Source organism: Hemiscyllium ocellatum (genome assembly GCF_020745735.1).
Source record: "Hemiscyllium ocellatum isolate sHemOce1 chromosome 27 unlocalized genomic scaffold, sHemOce1.pat.X.cur. SUPER_27_unloc_34, whole genome shotgun sequence".
NCBI lineage: Eukaryota > Metazoa > Chordata > Chondrichthyes > Orectolobiformes > Hemiscylliidae > Hemiscyllium > Hemiscyllium ocellatum.
This window is the reverse complement of record NW_026867503.1, coordinates 277977-300030: the sequence shown is the minus strand read 5'-3', so window position 1 is coordinate 300030 and position 22054 is coordinate 277977. Positions and strand designations below refer to the sequence as shown.

At 46.3% G+C, this 22054-nt stretch overlaps 1 protein-coding gene across 1 annotated transcript; it reads left to right on the top strand.

Moving 5' to 3' along the window:
* Positions 1–2575: 2575 nt before the first annotated feature.
* On the top strand, positions 2576–2923 carry LOC132808158 (gastrula zinc finger protein XlCGF71.1-like). Its single transcript, XM_060822026.1, has one exon. The coding sequence runs from the start codon at positions 2576–2578 to the stop codon at positions 2921–2923; it is 348 nt and encodes a 115-aa protein (XP_060678009.1).
* The last annotated feature ends 19131 nt before the right edge of the window (positions 2924–22054 follow it).

The following is a 22054-nucleotide window of genomic DNA, read 5'->3' as shown; positions in this document are numbered from 1 at the left end:
CACTGAGAGTCAATCCCACGGCCCTGAGCTGAGGGACTGCAGGCAGTCCAACACGGAAGGGACGGTTAAAAATGAACCATTGTTGCTCCCTCAGCCTCTCTGTCCCATATAAAGGCAGTGGGACGGCATAAACACGTAGCACCATTCTCGCGCAGGCAGAAGCCGTTCAGCAGATCGAGTCCATGGTGACTCTCTGTCACTTGTCTCTCTTTGAGGTTATTCACAACCCGTGAAATGCGTACTAATAGTGGGGGACTATGTCTGAATGGAGATACCCTTTGTGACAGACTGATCGGCTTGTCATTCACGTCTGAACAGGCGTGGCGAATTACTGCAGGGAATGGACGAAACTGCAAGGCATGTGTTTCAACTTTATCAACTCATTGGCATTTCACAGAAGTGGTTTTGCGATTTAGTTCATAGGAAACCTACGAAGAATAGGGGAAATCCACTCAGATCTCCAAAAAGCATGTTACTTGAACCGCGTGAGTTTCGGAATGATACATGGCATTCAGACCCTCAGGAAGTAGATGCAAAGGCAAGATACAAAACAAAGTTCCATGACAAAGGGCAGCTTCGATTCATCGACCAGCACACTCTCGCTGTGCCACTCTGCAGCTACTCTGTCTGCAGCTTTCCACAGATCCCTTCAGCCTTTAATCTGGCACACGGCATGCTCGTTCGAGCCTGATGTCAAACACCTCCACTGCTGTCGTGTAATATGCTGGTGCTCAGACGAATGAAGACTGTGTAAATAGAAACGTTGTTACTATATTCCCACATTCTGTTGGTCGAACTGTGATTTCACACTGAATCACAACATGTGTCACAGCGCAGACGGCGGCCATGCGGCCCACCTTCGCTCTGCTGGTTCGAAACAGTAAGTAAATGTGCCTGTCTGTTCGTATTATTCTCTTGCCTTCTCCATGTAATTCTACACATTGTTACTTTAAACATGACCACCAATTTCCCTTTTGCGTCTATGCCTCTGTGTAAATGTCAGATCGGGATTTTCTGACCCCAACCGCTCCCTGTACGAAAGCATTCTTCCTAATGTCACTTTTAGTTCTTTTCCTCAAGACTTTAAAACCCAGCCGATCCTTTCAGGCGTGGGAGCATTTTGACTACATTACTTTCTCTGTCGAGACCCCGCATGACTTGGTAAAGTTCCTTCAGGCCAGATTTCAAACTTCCGTTCTCCGAGGAGAGCTGTTCGCATTTTCTAATCTAGCTTTATCACTGACATTCCTCAAACATCGCACCACTCACGTCAACCTGTTTAACGCTATCTCCAATCATTTCACTTCCTTGCTTTCTGCACCACCCGTACTCCAAGGAGCCCAATCTCGTTTAACGAAGGTACTTTTTGTGAAATTTCTGAAAGCACTTTGGTACAAGTCATGAAACGCGGGCTCGTCCTGGATCTCTCGCAAGTCTGTGTAGAAAAAGACCCAAAGTGAGAATCATACCCCGAGACCAACGAGCGACACATCGAACCCCCATCCATCCCCGCCCTACCTCTTGAACCAGCTGAGTCTTGCTCAGTGTGAAATACATTTGACATTGCTCTCAGAATTGCAAGCGGCAAAGAGTTTCCCGAACAGCTGCTTCTCATTCAGTCTCCCTGCTGCTGTTTGCCCGTCCCCAGGAACCGGGCCCTCTCTACCGGCAGAAAATTAAACCGTTTTGTTTCTAAACTTTTCTCTGACACCGGAGTGACCAGTGGCAAGCATTGCCCTCCTCAACATCGGATACACAGAAAAGGAGAAGACCCCGCAGACCTCCACGAGTGTGCCATCTCAACTGTGCACATTGGGCCAGTATATCAATGTGAAATAATTATGTCGAAGATCTTTGGAAAGCAGATCAGAAGACGAGGTGTTCCAAGTAGTGAGACTATGGCCTGAGGGGGGCTCCTGGTTTGAAGAGGAGGAGAACAACAACAAAGTGCCATTCTTAGATGTCACAGTAGAGCGAACAGTCAATGGGGAACTTCAAATAGCATCTACAGAAAAACAACACACACAAACCAAATACTTAACCACAGAAGTAATCATCCCAACACCCACAAACGAAGCTGCGTCAGGACATTATTTCAACGAGCCATGACACACTGCAGCACAGAGAAATTAGGAAGAGCACGAGAGAAATACGTATATAGTGTATTTAAGGAGAATGGGTACCCAATAAACCCAGTCCGCCGATTTCTCAGTGATGCTTCCAAGCTGACTCTCAAAAATTCGGTTGGTCCTCCATTCTTTCCTGTTTGTTTTTTGTGCGTTTTGAAAGCTTTTGGAATCCTCTGACTGAGTATTGGAGTTGGGAAGTTATGTTGTGGTTGTAGAGGACATTGGTTAGACCACTTTGGGTTAATATTGAGTGCAATTCTGGTCTCCCTCCTATCAGAAGGATATTGTGAAATTTGAAAGGGTTCTGAAGCTCCAATGGGTCCACAGAGGGGAAAAGGCCCTTCTGCTGCCCTGAGTGTGGGAAGGCCTTCAGTGATTCCTCTGCCCTGCTGACGCACCAGTTGTTTCCACACCGGGGAAGGCTGTTCTCCGGCCCTAAGTGCGAGATGGCCTTCAGCAGTTCTTCCCACCTGCTGAGACAACAGTGGGTCCACACTGAAGAGTGGCCTTTCTTCTGCCCCGAGTTCAGGAAGTGCTTTGCTCTTTCTTCCGACCTGCTGGCCCATTGCTGGGTCCACGTGGGGGAGAGGTCGTTCAGTTGCCCTAAGTGCAGGAAGGCCTTCAGCAGTTCCTCAGCCCTGCTGAGGCACCAGTCCGTCCACGCCGGGGAGAAGCTGTTCTCCTGCCCCGAATGTGGGAAGGGCTTTACCCGCTCCTCCACACAGCTGATGCACCAGCTGGTCCACACGGGGATGGGGGTGGGGTGGAGGGAGGAGGCCATTTTGCTGTCCTGAGTACGGGAAGGCCTTCAGCAATTCCTCCTCCCTGCTGAAGCATCAGTGTGTCCACACTGGGGAGATGCCCTTCAGTTGGCCCGAGTGTGGGAAGAGATTCATGTTTTCCTGCAACTTGCAGAAGCACCTGAGCGGGCACCAGTGCTCCCAGCAATCAGATCCTACCGGTGACGCTGCCTTGGGTCACCTCCCAAGACTGAACCTTCAGGCAGTTCTGACACTGGGAGCAGTGGGAGACTAGGTGGGCTGTTTTTGTTTTCTGCTGGACTGCAATTGCCTCCCCTACACCCAACAAGCACTAGGATTAGGTTAATTTAGGATATCAGGTCAGCATGGACAAGTTGGACCGAAAGGTCTGTTTCAATGCTGTACGTGTCTCTGACTACTGGTCCTGATGTAAGTTCAAAATAGACTCCAAGTAACTTGGAATTTTTCAATCTTGTTGAGCTCACCTCCTGAAAAGTTTCAGATGAATGCCTCTGAGCGATACTGTTTAAACATGCTAAGTTAGACAAAATATCCCATCAAGTTCAACACAAACGCAGAGTTGAAGAAGTCAGAAGTCAGAACACCAAGGGGACCAAAACTGGTCACAATATTCCAGGTGCAGCTTCATCCACGTCCTGTATAACTACAACATAACTTGCCAACATCTGTACTCAATTCCTGAACTGATGAAGGCCAGTGTGCTGAAAACTTTCTTCACTGCCTTGTGTACCGATGTTGTCAGAGATATAGGATCTACTTTAAACTGATCCACAATCCAGCTGCTGGGAGCACAGAAGCAGAGTAGTGCTGCATGAGTATGCTGGGCAGATAACCTTGAGGTCGATGGGTCAAAATCATGTGATGTCTCTGTAAGCTGCTTTCATTTGCAAAGGTGCTCCGTTCTGTATCTTGCCTTTGCATCTGTTTCCCAAAAGCTTCTTCAATGGAGGAGTGGCAGCTGGAGCCCAGGGGTTCAACAACCCCCTGGAACTGGAGGAAGGTCCAAGCACCAAGAAGCGGGGGGTAAGGCTGGAGGCTGGATTTGCTCAAGGCTTGCATTTTTTACTCATTTAAATGGTACCTACTGTATGGGGCTATGGTTTACATTAAAACTGGAGGATCATATCAGAATGTTTATATTTAGCCGTGGTAGTTGGTAAAATACATTCTCTGGAGGAGCACCTTCTATGATGCTGCATTTCTTGCCTTCTGCCCTTCCTCCATTTCTTATCTCCCATCTTGATTTTAGATTTGTTTGGTCAAATTTAATTTCATATTAATCAGACTTGGTATTCACTGTGTGCTATTAATTTGTTTGTTCGAATATTGTAAGTCAAAATTAATGGTGTAATTTCATTTCTGATGTCAGAGTTTGACATTGAATGTGCAGGTGTGAATCCCAGTAAGTTGTGAAAATAAATCAAGAACTTGTGGTTTTTAACAAAAAGAGCAGTTCACTGATATTCATGGCATTGTCTCATTTGGGAGTGATGATTCAAATCTGACCATCAAACCGTTTCATGCAGTCACACAATTTAATTAAATTTTTCTTTAATTTAATGAAAGAAAATAACTCTGGCAGGCTAAGATTTATGCAATCTATTCATAAGTTAATGGCCATTGCTCGCAATATGGTCTCATCCACATTGGGGACACTGGATGCCAACAAGCGTAACGTTTCAGGGAACAGCTCTGGGTCACTGACACTAAACGACCAACGGCCCTGTGGCTGAACACTTAAACTCCCCCTCACATTCCACCGAGGACATTCAAGTCCTGGGCCTCCTCCACTGCCAAGCTCTTGCTCCCCGACGCTTGTAGGAAAAACACCTCATCTTCTGCCTTCGGAACCTCCAACCACATGGGATCAATGTAGATTTCATCACTTTCCTCATTTCCTCTCTCGTACCTTGTCTCAGATCCAACCTTCCAATTCGACACCAATCTCTTGACATGTCAAACCTGTCCACCTTGCTTCTCACCTATTTGCTCCACCCTCATCTCTGACTTATCGCCATCAATTGCTGCCTCCATCTATCTATTGCACTCCCAGCTACCTTCCCTCCAGCCCCACTTCCTTCCCATTTATCTCTCAGTCCCCTTGGGCCACCCTTTATTCCTGATCAAGAGCTTATGCTCTAAACCAAGACTGTGATGAAGCAACATCCTCAATAAATAGGAAATAGCTCCCAAGTCAGATTTCATCCCCTCTTCTGTTTCCCAGTTCTTTCAGAAATAAGAAAATTATTTTTCTTCCACTAGAAAATGGTCTTCCACTTTGCGCTGTCTGAAGTGTTATGCCACACCATTACTTCAGCCACCTTTTAAGAATCCTTTCAACCTGTTTTTCTAACAATTGTGGAGGTGACCAAAAGCAAGCATTTCACTCCTCCTTAATGCCCCATTTCGCCTCCTATCAGCCATTTTGTCATGTTGTCTATGTTACAAGCAGCCGAGTGCACTTGGTTTCTGAATTGAAATTGGCCATTGAAGTGAACAGGATTAATATTTATCGATGGCTAACTGTGTTTGCACTAACTGTAATTATCACCAATACCATGTCTTTTGTTCCACCAAAACTGGAAATAATGATCTGTATTTATATTGCAGTTGGGTGTAGAAAATCATTCCAGCGATCTTCACATTATTATAGTTTACCGAGGCCATAACAGCATTGCGCGGCAGTTTGATGTGACTAAAACTTGCATGGAAAGAATGTAGGTTGATGAGAAGTCAAAATGGCCGAGTCTCTGGCCACAATCGATCTGTCTGGCTTGGTTATATGAGTGGCGGCTCTTCAAGAGCAATTTCCACTCCATCACTTCAACCAGCAAGAGGAGATAAGTGTGAACACAACATTCCAACTGTGACATATACGCATTACTTCGATGTTATTGATCAAAATCCTGGAACTCGCTCCTGAACCTTCATTATAGACCACATCATATTTGTGAAGCAATTTAAGAGGCAGCTCACCACCACTTTTTCAAGGACAGTTTGGGAAGACTTGCTGGCCTAGCCAATGATATTCACATGATATTGGAGACAGTCTAACCGTATGGATACATGATTGGCTAACCAATGATGCAGCAGGGATAAGAGGCATGTTCAGGATCGCAACTTGTAACTAGCAATGTGGCACAGGGATCAGTGTTTTACAATTATTATTTACAAAAATTATTTACAATATGTATATGAATTACTTGGATAAGTGAAGTGAAAGTACTATTGCCAAGACTGCAGTAGAGACAGTTGATGGGAATGCAGGTGGTGAGGATGACATGGAGAGGGATATCGACAGGTTAAGCAAAAGGTTTGGGCCTTTTAGCTAAGGGAAGATATACTGGCATTGGAGGCAGACTAAAGAAGGTTGACCAGGACGATATCAGGAATGGAAATAATGTCTTATAAGGAGAAATGAATAGATTGGGCTCGTGGTTATTAGAAGTTAGAAGATTTCGAGGTAACATTATTGTCACAAACAAGATTCTGAGGAGACGTGACAGGCTAGATGTGGGAAAGGTTACCCTTGTGGGTGAGTTTAGAACCTGAGGGAATAACTTGCAAATAAGGGATTGCATATTTAGGACAGTTGTTGAGCCTGGATTGTTAAGTGCATTCAAAACTAACATTTTTTTTAATCAGAAAGGGAATTGAGGATTATGGGGAAACAGCAGGAAAGTGAAGTTGATGTTTCCCAGAATAATATTGGGAGACAAAGTGCGACATCCCATGAATAAATAAAGGAAAATATTGAGGAGAACACTTTCATTTAAGGGAAGACTGGGATCCAGTGATAATGATTGAGCAACCCAGAGATCAAGGTCTTCTGAGAACACAAATTGAAATCCTATCATGGCTTCTGGTAGAATTTATGTTCAACTAATTAAAAGATCTGGAAGTGAGAGTTTCTCTCGGTCTTGACAAACAGGAAACAGTTATTCGCTAAAATAATTAATTGCAGATGTTGGAGATCAGCAACAAAAGGCAAAATTGCTTGGGAAACTCAGCAGGTTTGGCAGAATCTTTGGAGAGATGTTTTGAATCCAGTCAAGTTTTGAAGGACCACTGGACTCAAAGCAGTAACACTGTTGTCTCTTCATAGATGCTACCAGAACTGTTGTGTTTCTCCAGAAACTTTTTTTAAGGCAGGAAACCTACCATTCATGAACCCTGCATGCATGTATGCATGTGCGTGCACACACACACACACACACACCCCTTGTGACTCCAGACCGACTATAATGTGGTTGACTCTCAACTGCCTTCTAGCATGTAGTCACAATTACTCTGTCCAAGGGCCATGAGGGTTAATGAGCAAATGTTGGATGTGCTCACAATTATCACATCCTACAAAATATTTTCTCATAACTGAAGAAAAACATAGATTCATGAAGGACAGCCAAAACAAACTGCTATGTGAAAGTCATGCCCAACTAACCTGATTTGCTTGTAGTTGTATTTTTTTTAAATCCTCTTCAGAGAGGACATTGATTACACCACTGTTGGAATACTGCATGCAATTCTGGGCTCTCTGCTACAGGAAGGACGTTGTGAAACTTGAAAGGATTCAGAAAACATTTACAAGGATGCTGACAGGGTTGGAGGGTTTGAGCTACAGGAAGAGGCTGAATCGACTGGGGTCATTTTCCCAGAATTTTTGTAGGATGAGGGGTGACTTTATAGATGTTTATAAAATCATGAGGGCATGGATAGGGTAAATTGAAAAGGTCTTTTCCCTGGGGAGGGCGAGTCCAGAACTAGATTGCATAAGTTTAAAGTTATTGGCAAATGGAGTTTAATATAGCTAAGTATGAGGTCTTACATTTTGTATAGTCAAACCAAGGTCGGATTTACATGGTGAATGGTAGGATCTTGAGTGTCGTTGAACAGAGAGATTTTGAAGTTCAGGTTTTGGCACACTGGACTTCATCAGTGATGGCATTCAGTATAAGATACCAAATTAGAGGAGAGACATGCACCAAATATTAACATCTACCAACAAGCAGCAAATCTTTTTCATATGCAGCATTTTGAACCAAGAGATCTCGGGTTACGGGTTTTTAGTTCCTAGAAAATGGAGTCGTGGGTAGACAGGGTGGTGTAGAACGCTTTTGGCATGCTTGTTTTCATTGGTCAGAACATTGAGCACAGGAGTTGGGACATCTTGTTGCAGCTGTCACACATGCCACACAACAACGAATCGCATGGCCCTGTTCCCCCCTCTGACTGGTTGTCACTTTGAATATCTGGGGCAAGATTAGACCCACACTCCTGTGTTTGGCTCATATGTACTTATCCAAATAATTTTAAACATTGTAACATTACCTGCATCCACCACTTCCTCTGACAGTTCATTCCATACCTTCAATGTAAAAGAGGTTCCCCCGCCCTCGTCCATTTTAAATCTTCTCCCTCTCATCTTAAAAATATACTCCCAAATTTTGAACTCCCTGGTTATTCAATTTATCTTTGTCCCTTATGATGTAACAAACCTCCATAACCTCCACCCACAACCTTCTACACTCCAGTGAAAAAAAAAGTCCCAGCCTATGCCGTCTATAAATCATTCTGGCAACATCATAGTTAAAAAAGGTGAGCTTTAAGAATTGACTGAAAGGGCAGTGAAGATTCAACCAGCTGACAGCGGATCTGAGATCACATGTAGATTAGATCAGATCAGATCAGGTTTGGACAGCAGGAAACCAGATAAGATTTTTACAACAAACCACAACAGTTTCATCATTAGACTTTTAATTCCAGATTTCTATTGAATTCAGATTCCACCATCTGCCGTGGCAGGTTATGAACCCAGGTCCCCAGAACATTACTTGGGTGAATAGTCTGCTGACAATAAAGGCGGCCATTGCCTCCCCTGAACACATTGGCATATTGTGTTATTGTGTTTAGAGGTAACAGAGGAGCAAGAGGTTTCAGCAGCTGCTAAGTTGTTGATATTACACAAGGGAACATCAGCGCTCTCAGTAATGGCACATACTGAAGCCAGGACACTGTATCAGAGTTGTGGGCTCGGGAACCATAAGCAAAAGGAATAGGAAAATGCCATTCAACCCCTTGAGCCGACTTCTCCATTCAATAGAATTGTGGCTGATTTGACATTCCCCACATGCACTCTCCTGCCCTTTTCCTGTAACTATTCATCCCCCAACTGATCATGAATCTATCGATCCTAGTTTTAAATGTAACATGAAGGCTGTCAACAGAGTTACTGGGATGGAGGAAGGGTGGCCTCAGGTCGAACTTGGGGACGAACACAATGCCTTCACACTTCACAATATATAACTAAGGGAATTTTTATAGTTTATAGTTAAAAATTCCTGAAGAAGGGCTCATGCCCGAAATGTCGATTCTCCTGCTCCTTGGATGCTGCCTGACCTGCTGCGCTTTTCCAGCAACACATTTTCAACTCTGATCTCCAACACCTGCAGTCCTCACTTTCTCCTCGTAAATTACAAAAGAAACCTAGCACAAAATACCAAAGCTTCCATCAACACCCTCTGTCTTCTACCTTCTATCAAGTTCTGTATCCAAATGGCTAGTTGTCCCTGCATTCCATGCGATTAAACCTTGCTCACCAGTCTCCCATGAGGACCCTTGATGAACGCCTTCCTGAAGTCCATATAGATCACGTCCATCGCTCTGCCCTCATCAATCCACTTTGTACTTCTTCAAAAACTCAATCATGTTCGTGAGACATGATTTCCCAAGCATAAAGCCATGCTGGCTATCCCTAATCAATTTTTGCCTTTCCAAATACATGTAAATCCTATCTCTCAGGATTCTCTCCAAAACCTTGCCCTTCACTGATGTCTGGCTCACCGGTCTATAGTTCCCTGGCTTTTCCTTACCACCTTTCTTAAATAGTGGCACCATGTTAGCCACCCTCTAGCCTTCTGGCACCTCACCTGTGACTATTGATGATACAAATGCCTCAGTGAGAGGCCCAGCAATCACTTCCCCAGTTTCCCACCGAGTTTTAGTGCACTCCTGATCAGGTCCTTAGGATTTATCCGCTTCAATGCTTTTCAAGATATGCAGCAATTTCCCATCTGTAATATGGACACTTTTTCAAGATGTCACCATCTACTTTCTCACATTCTATATCTTCCATGCCCTTGTCCATAGCAAACACTGATGCACAATATCCGTTCAGCATCCACCGCCACCCCCCCCCCCCCCCCCCCCGCCAATCTCCTGCAGCTCCAAACAAAGGCCGTGTGTGGAAGGGCCCTATTCTCTCTCTTGTTATCCTTTTGTCCTCAACGTATATATATAAAAAAACCCTTTGGGTTACCCTTAACTCTATTTTCCAAAGCTATCTCATGTCTCCTTTTTGCCCTCATGATTTCCCTCTTATGTATGCTTGTACTGCCTTCATACTCTAAGGATTCACTCGATCGCTCTGTCGATACCTGACGTATGCATCCTTCTTTATCTTAACCAAAATCTCAATTTCTCTAGTCATCCAGCATTCCCTACACCTACCAGCCTTTCCTTTCACCCTAACAGGAACATACTGTGTCTGGACTCTTGTTATCTCATATTTGAAGGCTTCCCATTTTCCAGCAGTCCTTTAACCTGCTAACAACTGCCCCCAATCAGCTTTTGAAAGATCTTGTCTAATACCTGAGTCTTCATCCAATTTAGAACTTCAACTTTTAGATCAGATATATTATTTTCAATCACGATTCTAACGTTAATAGAATTATGGTTGCTGACACTTAGGTTTTGTGCCCTCGCCAGTCTGTACATCCACATTTAGAATTAGAAAATTTCCTTGTACAGACTTAACAAATTCCTCTATTTGGCGGATAATTAAATGGGCAGGAGTTATACCTGGGGTCAACTCTTCCTTCATTCCCATCAACCCAACCCCATTCCCACCCCAATAGTCCAACGGCACTTTCCACTGCAACCACCGAATGTGTGACACCAGCCCATTTATCTGCACCCTCCTCACTCTCCAAAGGCCCAAACGTACCTTCCAGGTGAAGCGGCACTTTACCTGCACTACCCACAACCCAGTCTACTGCATTTGCTGCTCACCTTGTGGTCTCATCTACAATGGGGAAAACGAAGCCTAAACTGGGTGACTGCTGCACAGAACATCTACGTTCTGCCTGCAAAAAGGACCCTGAGATTCCAGTTGCCTGCTAATTCCACACCCCACCCTGTTCCCTGGCCGACATCTCTGTCTCAGGTTTTCTGTAGTGTCCCAGCGAAGCTCAGCACCAGCAGAACGAAGAGCACCGAATATTACACTTGGAGACAATCCATCCCTCCGGTCCCAATATCGAATTCAGTAATTCTAGGGCCTGAACTCCATAGTGTCCTCGTCCCTTCCATACAAACCACGCCTTGTTATCACATAGTCTGTCATTACACACTACTTATTCCTAGCCACGAACAGTCTCCATTCACCCTCCCACGTGGATCGTTATCAACTCCCTTTCCTGTTCAACAGTTCTTCCCTCGCTTTAGGGTCTGTCCTAATTTATGATTTACTGCATCCGCCTTCCTCCCACAATATCTCCTGCATATAAACCAACGTTTTCCCAATCACCATCAATTCTATGGAAGGGTCATCGGCAAATACTGTTTATTTTTTGTTTCTGATCTACAGCATCCACAGTTCCTTCAGCTTTTTATTGACGTCGAGTTGGAAATTGTTTCGAGAGACAGAATGGGAGGGAGGAGAGACAGAACAGACATGAACTGTTGATCTCCGTTGTTACTCATAACATAAAATCATTGTAGTGCGATCAATTCCCTTAAGCATGAATAGAGTTCCTGAGCTGTCTGTGAGTTTGTGGCACAATGGTAGCGCATCTAACTCCAGACCAGAAAATTGCGTGTTCAAATCGCATCAAGCTGATTGAAGCTGAAAATTTGTTGCTGGTTAAAGCACAGCAGGTGAGGCAGCATCCAAGGAACAGGAAATTTGACGTTTCTGGGCGGCACGGTGGCACAGTGGTTAGCACTACTGCCTCACAGCGCCAGAGACCTGGGTTCAATTCCCACCTCAGGTGACTGACTGTGTGGAGTTTGCACGTTCTCCCCGTGTCTGCGTGGGTTTCGTCCGGGTGCTCCGGTTTCCTCCCACAGTCCAAAGATGTGCGAGTCAGGTGAATTGGCCATGCTAAATTGCCCGTAGTGTTAGGTAAGGGGTAAATGTAGGGGTATGGGTGGGTTGCGCTTTGGCGGGTCGGTGTGGACTTGTTGGGCCGAAGGGCCTGTTTCCACACTGTAAGTAATCTAATCTAATCTAGTTTCGGGCCAGAGCCCTTCAGGAATGAGGAGAGTGTGCCAGGCAGGCTAACATAAAAGGTAGGGGGGAGGGGCGATGGAGATGTGATAGGAGGTCAAGGTGAGGGTGATAGGCCGGAGTGGAGTGGGGGCGGAGAGGTCAGCAAGAAGATTGCAGGTGAGGAGGGCGGTGCTGAGTTCGAGGGAATTGACTGAGACAAGGTGGGGGGAGGGGAAATGAGGAAACTGGAGAAATCTGAGTTCATCCCTTGTGGTTGGAGGGTTCCCAGGCAGAAGATGAGGCGCTCTTCCTCCAACCATCGTGTTGTTATGTTCTGGCGATGGAGGAGTCCAAGGACCTGCATGTCTTCGGTGGAGTGGGAGGGAGAGTTAAAGTGTTGAGCCACGGGGTGGTTGGGTTGGTTGTTCCGGGCGTCCCAGAGGTGTTCCCTGAAGCATTCCGCAAGTAGGCGGAATATAGAGGAGGCCACATCGGGTGCAGGGGAGCGCAATAGATGATGTGTGTGGAGGTGCAGGTGAATTTGTGGAGGATATGGAAGGATCCCTTGGGGCCTTGGAGAGAAGTAAGGGAGGAGGTGTGGGCGCAAGTTTTGCATTTCCTGCTGGACGTTGGGTTGGTGGGGGGTGTGGACCTGACGAGGGAGTCGCAAAGGGAGTGGTCTTTGTGGAACGCTGATAGGGGAGGGGAGGGAAATATATCCCTGGTGGTGGGGTCCGTTTGGAGGTGGCGGAAATGACGGCGGATGATACACTATATACGGAGGTTGGTGGGGTGGTAGGTGAGAACCAGTGGGGTTCTGTCTTGGTGGCGGTTAGAGGGGCGGGGCTCAAGGGCGGAGGAGCGGGAAGTGGAGGACATCGTCGATCACGTCTGGGGGGAATTTGCTGTCCTTGAAGAAGGAGGCCATCTGGGCTGTACGGTATTGGAACTTGTCCTCCTGGGAGCAGATGCGGTGGAGACGAAGGAATTGGGAATATGGGATGGCGTTTTTACAGGGGGCAGGGTGGGAGGAGGTGTAGTCCAGGTAGCTGTGGGAGTCAGTCGGTTTATAGTAGATATCTGTGTTGAGTCGGTCGCCCGAGATAGAAATGGAAAGGTCTAGGAAGGGGAGGGAGGAGTCTGAGACAGTCCAGGTGAATTTGAGGTCGGGATGGAAGGTGTTGGTAAAGTTGATGAACTGTTCAACCTCCTCGTGGGAGCACGAGGCAGCGCCGATACAGTCATCGATGTAGCGGAGGAAAAGGTGGGGTGTGGTGCCAGTGTAGTTGCGGAAGATGGGTGACTGTCTGTGAGGAGTTTGCACATTCTCCCAGTGTCTGCGTGGGCTTTCTCTGGGTGGTCCTGTCCAAAGATATGCAGGTCTGAGGTTTGATGAAGGCCTTCCTGCACTGAGAGCAACTGAACAACCTCTCCCCCATGTGGACCCACCAGTGGGCCAGCAGGTCAGAAGAAAGAGCAAAGCCCTTCCTGCACTCGGGGCAGAAGAACCGCCTCTCCTCGGTATGGACTCACTGGTGTCTCAGCAGGTGGGAAGAACTGCTGAAAGCCATCTCACACTCAGGGCATGAGAACAGCCGTCCCGGGTGTGGACCAACTGGTGTGTCCGCATGGCAGAGGAATCACTAAAGGCCTTCCCGCACTCAGGGCAGCAGAAGGGCCTTTCCTTTCTGTGGACACATTGGTGCTTCAGAACCCTTTCTAATTTCACAATATCCTTCTGAGAGGAGGGAATCCAGAATTGCACACAATATTCCAAAAGTATTCCACAATATTCCAGTGTCCTGTCCAGCCACAACGTAACTTCCCAACTCCAATACTCAAGTCAGAAGATTGCAGAAGTTTTTAAAACTCACAAAATCAAACATGAAAAAAATGGAAGGACAAACCGAATTTTTGAAGTCAACTTGGAAGCATCATTGAGAAATCGGCGGACTGGGTTTATTAGGTACCTGTTCTCCTTAAATACACTATATACATCTTTCTCATCGGCTCTTCGTTGTTCACAAAACCAAGCTGAGTATCCTTGATCACATTATTCCTATCCAGATGTTAATAAATCCTATCCCTTACAATTCTCTCTGAGACTTTGTCCATAACAGAAGTGAGACTCACCGGCCTATTGTTACTAGGGTTATCCCTACTCCCGTTCTTGAACAAGGGAACCACATTTGCTATCCTCCAGTCTTCTGGCACTATTCCTGTAGACAACGAAGTCATAAAAATCAAGGCCTATGGCTCTGCAATCTCCTCCCTTGCTTCCCAGAGAATCCTAGGATATATGCCATCAGGCCCAGGGGACTTAACTATTTTCACCCTTTCCAGAATTTCTAATACCTCTTCCCTGCATACCTCATAGCCATCCACTTTAATTAGTTGTGACTCAATATTCACATCCGCAACAATGTCCTGTTCCTGAGTGAATACTGATGAAAAGTATTCATTCAGTGTCTCCCCAATCTCTTCGGCCTCCTTGCGCAACTTCCCACTACTATCCTTGACTGGACTTATTCCTACCCGAGTCATTCTTTTATTCCTGACATACCTATAGAAAGCCTTTGGGTTTTCCCTAAACCTACCAACCAAGGACTTTTCATGTCCCCTCCTTGTTGCTCTTAGCTCTCTCTTTAGATCCTCCCTGGCTACCTTATAACTCTCAATCGCCCCAATTGAACCTTTCACGCCTCATCTTTACATAGGCCGCCCTCTTCGCTTTAACAAGGGATTCCAATTCATTATTAAACCACGGGTCCCTCACACGACCCTTTCCTCCCTGCCTGACAGGTACAAACTTATCAAGGACACTCAATAGTTGATCCTTGAACAAGCTCCACATATCGATTGTGCCCTTCCCTTGAAGCCTACTTTTCCAAGCCACGCATCCTAAGTTATGCCTCACCGCATCATAATTTCCCTGCCCCCCGCTATAACTCTTGCCCTACAGTGCACACGTAACCTTCTTCATCACCAGAGTAAAAGTCACCGAATTGTGGTCACTGTCCCCAAATTGCTCACCTACCTCCAATTCTAACACCTGGCCTGATTCGTTACCCAGAACCAAATCCAGTACGGCCTCACCTCTTGTTGGCCTGTCAACATATTGTGTCAGGAAACCCTCCTGCACACATTAGACAAACACCGACCCATCTAAAGTACTCAAGCTATAGCTTTCCTAGTCAATATCTGGAAAGTTAAAGTCCACCATAAAAACCACCCTATTACTTTCGCTCTTCTCCTGAATCACCCTCACAATCCTTTCTTCTACGTCTCTAGGACTATTAGGCCTGCAGAAAACTCCTAACAGGGTGACCTCACTTTTCCTATTTCTAACCTCAGCCCAAACTACCTCAGATGGCGAGTTTTCATCCATCGTCTTTCCACCGCTTAATACTATCCTTGACAAGCAGTGCCACACCTCCCCCTCTTTTACCCCCACCTCTGACACTACTAAAACATTTAAACACTGGAACCTGCAACAGCCAGTCCTGTCCCTGTTCTACCCATGTCTCCGTAATAGCCACAACATCGAAATCCCAGGTCCCAACCCACGCTGCAAGTTCACCTATCTTATTTCGTATACTTCTCGCATTGAAGTATATACACTTCAAGTCACGTTCCTGTTTAGAGGCACCCTCCTTCGAGATTGATGCCATGTTCCTAACCTCCCTACACTCAAGGTCCTGCACCCTAAAGCTACAGTCTGGGTTCCCATGCCCCTGCAGAATTAGTTTAACCACCCCCCACAAAGAGCACTAGCAAACGTCCCACCAAGGATACTGGTGCCCCTCAGGTTAAGGTGTAGACTATCCTGTTTATAGAGGTCCCACGTTCCCCAGAAAGAACCACAGTTATCCAGATACCGGAATCCCTCCCTCCTGCACCATCCCTGTAGCCACACATTTATCTGTTCTCTCTCACTATTCCTCAACTCTCGATCAAGTGGCACGGGTAACAAACCAGAGACAACAACTCTGTTTGTTCTAACTCTGCGCTTCCAACCTAACTCCCTGAAAGTATGCATAACATCCTCATCCCTCTTCCTACCTATGTCGTTGGTGCCAATGTGGACCACGACTTCGGGCTGCTCTCCGACCCCCTTAAGGATCCGGAAAACACGATCAGAGACATCACGTACCCTTGCACCTGGAGGCAACATACCAATCGTGAGTCTCTCTCGCCCCCACAAAACCACATATCTGTGCCCCAAACTATCGAGTCCCCAATAACTATTGCTCTGCTCTTTTCCAACCTTCCCTTCTGAGCATTGGGAACAGGCTTCGTGCCAGAGGCCTGAACCCCACTGCTTACCCCTGGTAAGTCGTCCCCCCTACAAGTATGCAAAATGATACACTTGTTCTTCAGGGGAACGACTGCAAGGGGTCGCTGCACGGGCTGCTATCTCCAAGTACCCCTCACTATCACCCAGCTGTCTGCAATCTTTGGAGTTGCTACTTCCCTAAAGCTCCGATCCATGACCCCCTCTGTCTCCTGAATGATTCTAATTTCATCCAACTCCAGCTCCCGTTCCCGAAGACGGTCTTGGAGGAGCTGGAGATGGGTGCACTTATGGCAAGTGTAATCAGCAGTGACGACCATGCCATCCCTCAACTCAAACATGTTACAAGAGGAACATTGCACTGTCTTCACTGCCATCCCTCTAAAAGTAACCTTTAAAGAAAACTAGGTCTGAAGAATAGAACAAGCAAAATGCAGCACTTACCTGCTTACCATAACGGATCTTATTATAAGGTTAGAGGAGGAGGGCGGATGGGAGGGACTACCCCTGTAGTGCCTCGGGTTACTCTCCTGCGCGTATAGGAAGAGAAACCTACCCAGGTTAGCTTGCGCTACACCAGCTTCCGGGTCCACTCCGCGCTTTTTTCCAATAAAGGCGCGCAGGAGAGTCCCGGAGATGTGACATGACTCTCCAGTCTCCCCAATGTTATAGAGCTCGCATCGGGAGCCATGGACACAAAAAAATTACATCGATGGATGTACCGGTGAAAGTCTTCTTCCTGCCGCAGCCCGGGTTTGATTCCCGTGCAGCGAGGCAATTTTCAGCAGAGCTACAAGGACGGACCCATGTCTCCCTGGTGGTCTAGTGGTTAGGATTTGGCGCTTTCACCACCGCGGCCCGCGTTCGATTCCCGGTCAGGGAAGCAGATTTCAGCTGGCCTACGGGCTGTTCATTCTTCTGAAATGCGCTGTACGGTTGTTTATTGATTTTCGTCGTTCCTGGGTGCTGCAAGTCACATCTCCGCGACTCTCCTGCGCACCTTTACAGGGAAAAAAGCGCGGAGCGGACCCAGAAGCTGGTGTAGCGCAAGCTTACCCGGGTAGGTTTTTTTTCCCTGCAGAGGCGCGCAGGAGAGGAACCCCAGGCAGTACATGGGTAGTGCCTCCCACCCGCCCTCCTCCTCTAACCTGATAATAAGACCCGTTGTGGTAAGCAGGTAAGTGCTGCGTTTTGCTGGTTCTATTCTTTAGAACTAGCATTTTTTAAAAGTTACTTTTAGTGGGATGGCCGTGAATGCAGTGCAATGTTCCTCTTGCGACATGTTTGAGGTGAGGGATGCCATGGTCGTCCCTGCTGATTACACTTGCAGGAAGAGCTCCTCCAAGACTGTGTTCGAGAACTGGAGCCTGGAGTTGGATGAACTTCGAATCATTCGGGGGCGGAGGGGGTCATAGATCAGAACTTTAGGGAACCAGTAATTCCAAAGATTGCAGACAGATGGGTGACAGTGAGGGGAACTTGGAGAAAGCAGCCAGTGTAGCGACCCCCTGCGGTCGTTCCACTCATGAACAAGTATACCATTTTGGATAATTGTGGTCGCGGGGGGTGACTTACCAGGGGTAAGCAATGGGGTTCAGGCCTCTGGCACGGAGCCTGTTCCTGTTGCTCAGAAGGGAAGTTTGGAGAAGAGCAGACCAATAGTTATTGGGGACTCGATAGTTTGGTGCACAGATAGGCGGTTTTGTGGGGGCGAGAGAGACTCACGATTGGTATGTTGCCTCCCAGGTGCAAGGGTAAGTGGCGTCTCTGATCGTGTTTTCCGGGTCCTTAAGGGGGTGGGGGAGCAGCCCGAAGTCGTGGTCCACGTTGGCCCCAAAGACATAGGTAGGAAGAAGGATGAGGATGTTAGGCAGGCTTTCAGGGAGCTAGGTTGGAAGCTCAGAGTTAGAACAAACAGAGTTGTTGTCTCTGGTTTGTTACCCGTGCCACGTGATAGCGAGTCGAGGAATAGTGAGAGAGAACAGTTAAATGCTTGGCTACAGGGATGGTGCAGGAGGGAGGGATTCCGGTATCTGGATAACTGGGGTTCTTTCTGGGGAAGGTGGGAACTATATAAACAGGATAGTCTACACCTGAACCTGAGGGGCACCAGTATCCTTGGGGGGACGTTTGCTAGTGCTCTTTGGGGGAGTTTAAACTAACTCTGCAGGGGTATGGGTACCTAGACTGTAGCTTTAGGGTGCAGGACCTTGAATGTAGGGAGGTTAGGAACATGGCATCAATCTCGAAGGAGGGTGCCTCTAAACAGGAACGTGACTTGAAGTGTATATACTTCAATGCGAGAAGTATACAAAATAAGGTAGGTGAACTTGCAGCGTGGGTTGGTACCTGGGAGTTCGATGTTGTGGCTATTACGGAGACATGGGTAGAACAGGGACAGGACTGGCTGTTGCAGGTTCCATGGTTTAAATGTTTTAGTAGGGTCAGACGTGGGGGTAAAAGAGGGGGAGGTGTGGCATTGCTTGTCAAGGATAGTATTACAGCGGTAAAAGGACGATGGATGAAGACTCGCCATTTGAGGTAGTTTGGGCTGAGGTTAGAAATAGTAAAGGTGAGGTCACCCTGTTAGGAGTTTTCTACAGGCCTACTATAAGTCCGAGAGACATAGAAGAAAGGATTGCGAGGATGATTCAGGAGAAGAGTGATAGTAATAGGGTGGTTGTTATGGGAGACTTTAACTTTCCAGATATTGACTGGGAAAGCTATAGCTCGAGTACGTTAGCTAGGTCGGTGTTTGTCTAATGTGTGCAGGAGGGTTTCCTGACATAATATGTTGACAGGCCAACAAGAGGTGAGGCCGTACTGGATTTGGTTCTGGGTAACGAATCAGGCCAGGTATTAGAATTGGAGGTAGGTGGGCACTTTGGGGACAGTGACCACAATTCGGTGATTTTTACTCTGGTGATGGAGAGGGATACGTGTGCACTGCAGGGCAAGAGTTATAGCTGGGGGCAGGAAAATTATGATGCGGTGAGGCATGACTTAGGATGCGTGGCTTGGAAAAGTAGACTTCAAGGGAAGGGCACAATCGATATGTGGAGCTTGTTCAAGAAGCAACTATTGAGTGTCCTTGATAAGTATGTACCTGTCAGGCAGGGAGTAAAGGGTCGTGTAAGGGAGCTGTAGTTTAATAATGAATTGGAATCCCTTGTTAAAGTGAAGAGGGTGGCCTTTGTAAAGATGAGGTGTGAAGGTACAATTGGGGTGATTGAGGTTTATAAGGTAGCCAGGGAGGATCTAAAGAGAGAGTTAAGAGCAGCAAGGAGGGGACATGAAAAGTCCTTGGTTGGTAGGATTAGGGAAAACCCAAAGGCTTTCTATAGGTATGTTAGGAATAAAAGAATGACTAGGGTAGGAATAGGTCCAGTTATGCATAGATGTGGGTAGTTGCGCGTGGAGGCTGAAGAGATTGGGGAGACACTGAATGAATACTTTTCATCAGTATTCACTGAGGAACAGGACATTGTTGCGGATGTGAATATTGAGTCACAATTAATTAGAATGGATAGCTTTGAAGTATGTAGGGAAGAGGTATTGGAAATTCTGGAAAGGGTGAAAATAGATAGGTCCCCTGGGCCTGATGGCATTTATCCTAGGATTCTCTGGAAAGCAAGGGAGGAGATTGCAGAGCCATTGGCCTTGATTTTTATGTCCTTGTTGTCTACAGGAATAGTGCCAGAAGACTGGAGGATAGCAAATGTGGTTCCCTTGTCCAACCCTGGTCTTTCAATTGATATCCTTCAGAAAAATTAACAAAGTAAGTGTGCTGTTAAATGAACATAGCCTAGGCACCAAATTCCTGTAACTGCCAGATGCCTTCTGATCACACGTTATCCAGGACACCAAAACTGAAAACTGTCATGCAGTCAGCCAGCCTTAAGAATCACCTAAGTGAAGCTTTCCTCCATACACAATGGCATAGAACAAAATGCTGTCAAAGATGCTGCAAATGGAGCTGAATCAAGGACATGAAAATGAAATATCAAGGCCGCTTGAGAAAAGAAAGCCATTTAAGTTCCTAAATGACTTCCTTCTATTCTATTAAATGAAAAAGATGACAAGAAATATAGAGTGTTATTAGAAGGTGAAACATATTAGTCATTAAACTTTTACAACAGTGAATAATATTAGATATACTCAAAGTGAAGCAACACGTATGTACTGTTTATAACAATGTGCTAATCCCTTAAATGCTGCTCAGTTCCATGAGAAACTACCCTTTTAATTGTATACGTGAGGAAAGAAGCTATCCATTTCCAGGGTGCAAATTGTATTCAAATGAATGTGTCAAATTAAGGAAAAAAGTGAAAATACATTTAAGAGGGACAGAGAGCATCTGAGCACCTTTGCAGAGTCTTGTACCTCCCTGGATTCACTGCAGTTGCAATAAGTGAACAGTTTTCCCCCCTCTCTCCCTCCCAAGATGAAGAATGGAAAAGGGGAGACATTGCTTTGCTCCTCGGTGTTGTCTAGAGGAGGGAGTTTTACTCTGAAATTGAATGAAGATAGAGCTTCATTCCGGACTGCAACTTCCTTCCATTGTCCAACATGTGAGTACGGCACTTTCTGAGGAGGAGAGGCTTGTCAGGATAGATGCCAATAAAATGCTTCCTTGTCAGAGAATCTAGAACTCGATGACACAGATTATAAATAAGGGCTTTCCCATATCAGGCAGAGTGAGGAATTTATTCTCTCTTCTTTATTGCAATGCTCCCACACAGAGAGTAATAGCGACAGGCTCTTTGAATGTATTCAAGGCTGAATTGAACTGAATTTTGAGTGACAGGGAATGAAAGGTTATTGAGTGCAGGTAGCAAATGAAGTTAACACTACAGCAGGACATGCATGATCTTCTTAATTGGAAAGTAAGCCTGATGAATGGCAGTGGCAAGAGATTTAACACGTTCCATGTGTGAGTGGTCCTTCAAACAGTTGTCGAAGCTGGACACATCATAGAGAAACCGTGGAAATGTGAGGACTGTGGGAAGGAATTCAAAATTCCATCTTTGCTTGAACGTCATTGCCATGGTCACACCGGGGAGCAGCCATTTGCCTGTTCCATGTGCAGCAAGGGCTTCATTCATTTATCCACCCTGGTGATCCACTGGTAGAGTTTCACAAGGAAAAGACCTTTCATCTGCTTCGTGTGTGGGAAGGAGTTCATTTATTTATCACCCTGGTGACCCACCAGCCGGCTCACACTGGAGAGAGGCCGTTCGCCTGCTCTAAGTGCATGAACGGATTAACCCAGTCATCCGCCTTGCTGATCCACCAATAGGTCCATACCAGGGAAAAGACCATCCTCCTGCTGTGTCTGCATGAAAGTATTCATTAATTTGAAGGTATTCAAACTGTGGTGGGCTGAATGTGGTCCGGAGTCCATGTGAGATCAGATGGTTCCATTGGCAGTTCTGAGGAATAGCTGATCCTGATGAAGGGCTTCTGCTGGAACATCGATCCTGATGAAGGGCCTATGCCCAAAACACCGATTCTCCTGCTCCTGGGATGCTGCCTGACATGCTGTCCTTTTCCAGCAACACACTCTCGACTATTAATGCTC